Consider the following 3,447-nt stretch of genomic DNA (forward strand, 5'->3'; position numbering starts at 1 on the left):
TAGTTGGCTCATTAGCCAATAGTAATTTCTGAAAGCCTCCCCTTTGATTGGAACCTTCTTTCGTTGACTGGTGAACTTTGAGCGTTTGGATTAACAATGAGGAATGTAAGATGAAAAAAATTTTTCTTATTATGATCTACGTATTCATAATTCGTTTCATACAAAACGGAATTGTTATTTCGATGAAAATTGTCAGTAAAATATGTAAAGGCTTTTGTAACTATAGTTTAAAGTAAATTAAATCAATAATTCCTATAGAATATTCAATAAATTTTTAATTGACAGCAAATAGTATAAAAAAAGGAAGACATGACTAATAATCTTTTGCGAACGAGGCATCAAAATTAGATGCAAATTAAATTAAGTTAAATTGAGTTCTGATAGCCAGCAATTAGAAGAAAGATTAAGTCACGAGGTCGAAGAGTAAAAATTTTTCAATCGGGTTTAGCAAGCGTGGAAATCTTGCTCGATGTCTTTTTTCGTTGACTCAGGAGAGGGTAAGGCAGTTAATTGGATGTGGAGGAGCGCGTGTCTTTCAAAGAGTTGACGCGAGGCTGTCATCGTCAAGGAAAAATCGTCAATTAAGAGAGGCAAGGGGGACGAAGGGAGTTGCACCGCGACAATGCGTTTCCTCGAGTGGTGGAACGATTCGAAACGGGTTCGTTTAATTGATCGATTATTTCGCGCCGATTATTGACGTGCCCCCGCAGCGACAGGAAGCGAAAATAATTCCCGACAAACCGTGATTTACTCCGAGTAAATCGAAAATTTTTTCCTCGAGCGAATCGATTTCGTGAAAATCGTTGCGCAACATGTTTTCCAACGTTCCTCTAGCTTTCGTGAAATTTCGATTTTTCGATCCTCGACGAGGAGAATTGAAAACGATTGCTTCGCCAGGAAACGAAGGATCGCGCGCGTCCTAATGGCCTAGATACTCGAACGAACGTCTGATCGATTTCTTTGCGACATCGCAGAAGTCGAGAAACAAAAGAAACTGACGTGACACTATTCCACGAGATTCTTATGGCGCAGAAAGCAGCTTCCGATCTTCGACTCAGGAACGAATTTTTTCAATTATGTAGGAGAATCGTGGTCTCTCCTCGTAAGATTGTTCCTCCTGTTATTTATTTCCAGTTTCTTCTGTCGTAATTCCATTACTTTTTTTATCCTCCATTACTTTCGTACTACTACAATATGCAGATATTCTTTCCCCTTCTCGAGAAGTTCGTTATCTATATCTTCATCGTCTCTCTTCTCTTATCCTCCAACTTTTTTCATCGTCATTTCGTCGTCATATTGCCTCGGACAATTTTCATAAAAAGAAAATGGAGACGAGGTTAGAATTCGATCTGCTCTAGAAACTCTAGAAGCTCCCTTCATTTCCTCGACGTTGTTCTATCCACATTTAAACTCGTTGAAAACCAATAGCTCAACTCCTATCGCAACAAACAACTCGAGGGAAAACGTGTGTCGCAGCTCTTCCCTGGAAAGGGATGGAGCGGCAAACGTTCCCAGAGAGTTCAATTACGTGGCCAACGGCGAACGCTTTAGCACGTAATTCCGATAATAACCGGGTACTCGCGTGACCGGCGACACTAATATCGAGCGTTATGGGGCTGCGTGCCACGAGTGTCGTGGCCTGCGCCACCCGCCTCCCACTCCCTAATCATCAACACTGTGGGCAAGCCGCTTCGAAATCCGCGCCTCGAAAAAGAAACTAGAATAACGATTCATAGGCGAGTTAGCCGAGCAAATCGAGTTGATAAGTAAGCGTATAGCATTACCCTACGGCTAATATTCCGATCTCGCTTTGATCGCCCGAGAATAATAATGGGTTGCGCGCGCCACCCATCGCGAATCGATTCCACGGTTTTGGCCGAATCTCAACCGTTTCACGCGAATCCCTCATTTCCTTCTCTTCTCTCTCTCTCTCTTTCTTTGGAGGAAAGGAAAATTCGAGAGAAAAAGAGAGATTCTCTAGGTGATTCTCAGTTTTGTTCTCCCTCCCTCTACGCGAGAAAGAAAGGGATATACCTTCCTCTTTGGAGGAAAGGAAAGTTCGAGAGGAAGAGAGAGATTCTCTAGATTCTCGATTTTATTCTCCCTCTTTCTCTCTACGCGAGAAAGAAAGGGATATACCTTCGAGAGGAAGAGAGAGATTCTCTAGATTCTCGATTTTATTCTCCCTCTTTCTCTCTACGCGAGAAAGAAAGGGATATACCTTCGAGAGGAAGAGAGAGATTCTCTAGATTCTCGATTTTATTCTCCCTCTTTCTCTCTACGCGAGAAAGGAAGGGATATACAGAGGACTTACCGTTCGGACTAGTGGGCCCCCCGTGAGGCGTGTACAGATGTCCATGCGGATTGTGCGGGTGCGGGGGTGGGGGTAGCCACGCGAATCCCGCGAGGGAATGCGGGAATCCCGCGGGATTCCATCCGGGGGCGCCTGGGGCACCGGGGAGGTAAGGGGGCCCCTGAGAGGGCCTCTGAACCCCTGGATGAATCGGTTGAGGCACTACGGGGCTCGACTTCTCCTCCTTCTCCTGGCTGTTGTCCACCTCCCTCTCCAGCTCGCAGTCCGAGTCCATCACGTTCAAATCCTCCGAGTGGGCCACGCTCCTTATCTCGCTTTGATCCTCGAGATCCAGGTGATCGGCCCTGTCCCCTTCCAACGAACGATTCGCATCCGAGTCGCTCCTGTCGTCTCCCATCATCTCCCGTCTACTCGCGGGGGACACGGAANTTTCCTTCACTCTCCCCCTCGATTCGCGACGAATGTACGTCTCAGGATTGGAGAATATATACTGCTGCTGTTCTCACTCGATCGGCTCACTTAATCGCGATTCTCACTGTCACTGCGCGCCAACATGCACCTCGACAAGTATCGAAACTACAACGCCGTCATCGTCTCTTATCCCTCCACATCGATGCGAAACTCGGGTAACCGCGTCATCGTAACAGCGTCGTCGTCCCGACTCGGTGATCAGCAGTCCCTCGCCACTGGTATCATCGCTGGTTCACGGGTTGGCATTCCGAACGACTACTCCCGGGCCCGTTATTCCCGGAATCCGCCGCATCGCCGTGGACCGCCCGAGCCGGCACGAGCGGATCCCCCCATTTAAGTCGGGAACAGTTTCTCTACGAGATCAGCATGACGATTCGACTTCGACTCCTGTTAAGCATTATTACATCCACGCCTTTTCCTCCACGTTATATATATATTCGATCGCCGTTATATATATATATATCAAAGTCGTCGTCCCTTCTTCTTCCTCTTCTTCTCTCCTCAAGTCGGTCGAAGCACCAAGTATCCGAACGTTAAGTTGAAAATTGGTGGGCACGAATACGGAGTTGCGATATGGTGATCGAATAACAACGGCTCGGGGTACGCAGGGCCTTCGCCGTCGCACTGTCACGATCCGGGCTATTGTCGCACGACGGCCGGGG

At 47.2% G+C, this 3,447-nt stretch overlaps 1 protein-coding gene across 1 annotated transcript in view; it reads right to left on the reverse strand.

Moving 5' to 3' along the window:
* LOC102675831 (homeobox protein MSX-2-like) overlaps positions 1-2,735 on the reverse strand; it is a 22,718-nt gene extending 19,983 nt beyond the window's left edge. Inside the window, exon 1 of the mRNA XM_031511644.1 lies at positions 2,315-2,735. Within this exon, the coding sequence (XP_031367504.1) occupies positions 2,315-2,714 (400 nt within the window). The 5' untranslated portion in view covers positions 2,715-2,735. The remainder of the gene's footprint in view (positions 1-2,314) is intronic.
* Positions 2,736-3,447: the final 712 nt, after the last annotated feature.

This window comes from Apis dorsata, unplaced genomic scaffold (genome assembly GCF_000469605.1).
Source record: "Apis dorsata unplaced genomic scaffold, Apis dorsata 1.3 scaffold_339, whole genome shotgun sequence".
Taxonomy (NCBI): Eukaryota; Metazoa; Arthropoda; class Insecta; order Hymenoptera; family Apidae; genus Apis; species Apis dorsata.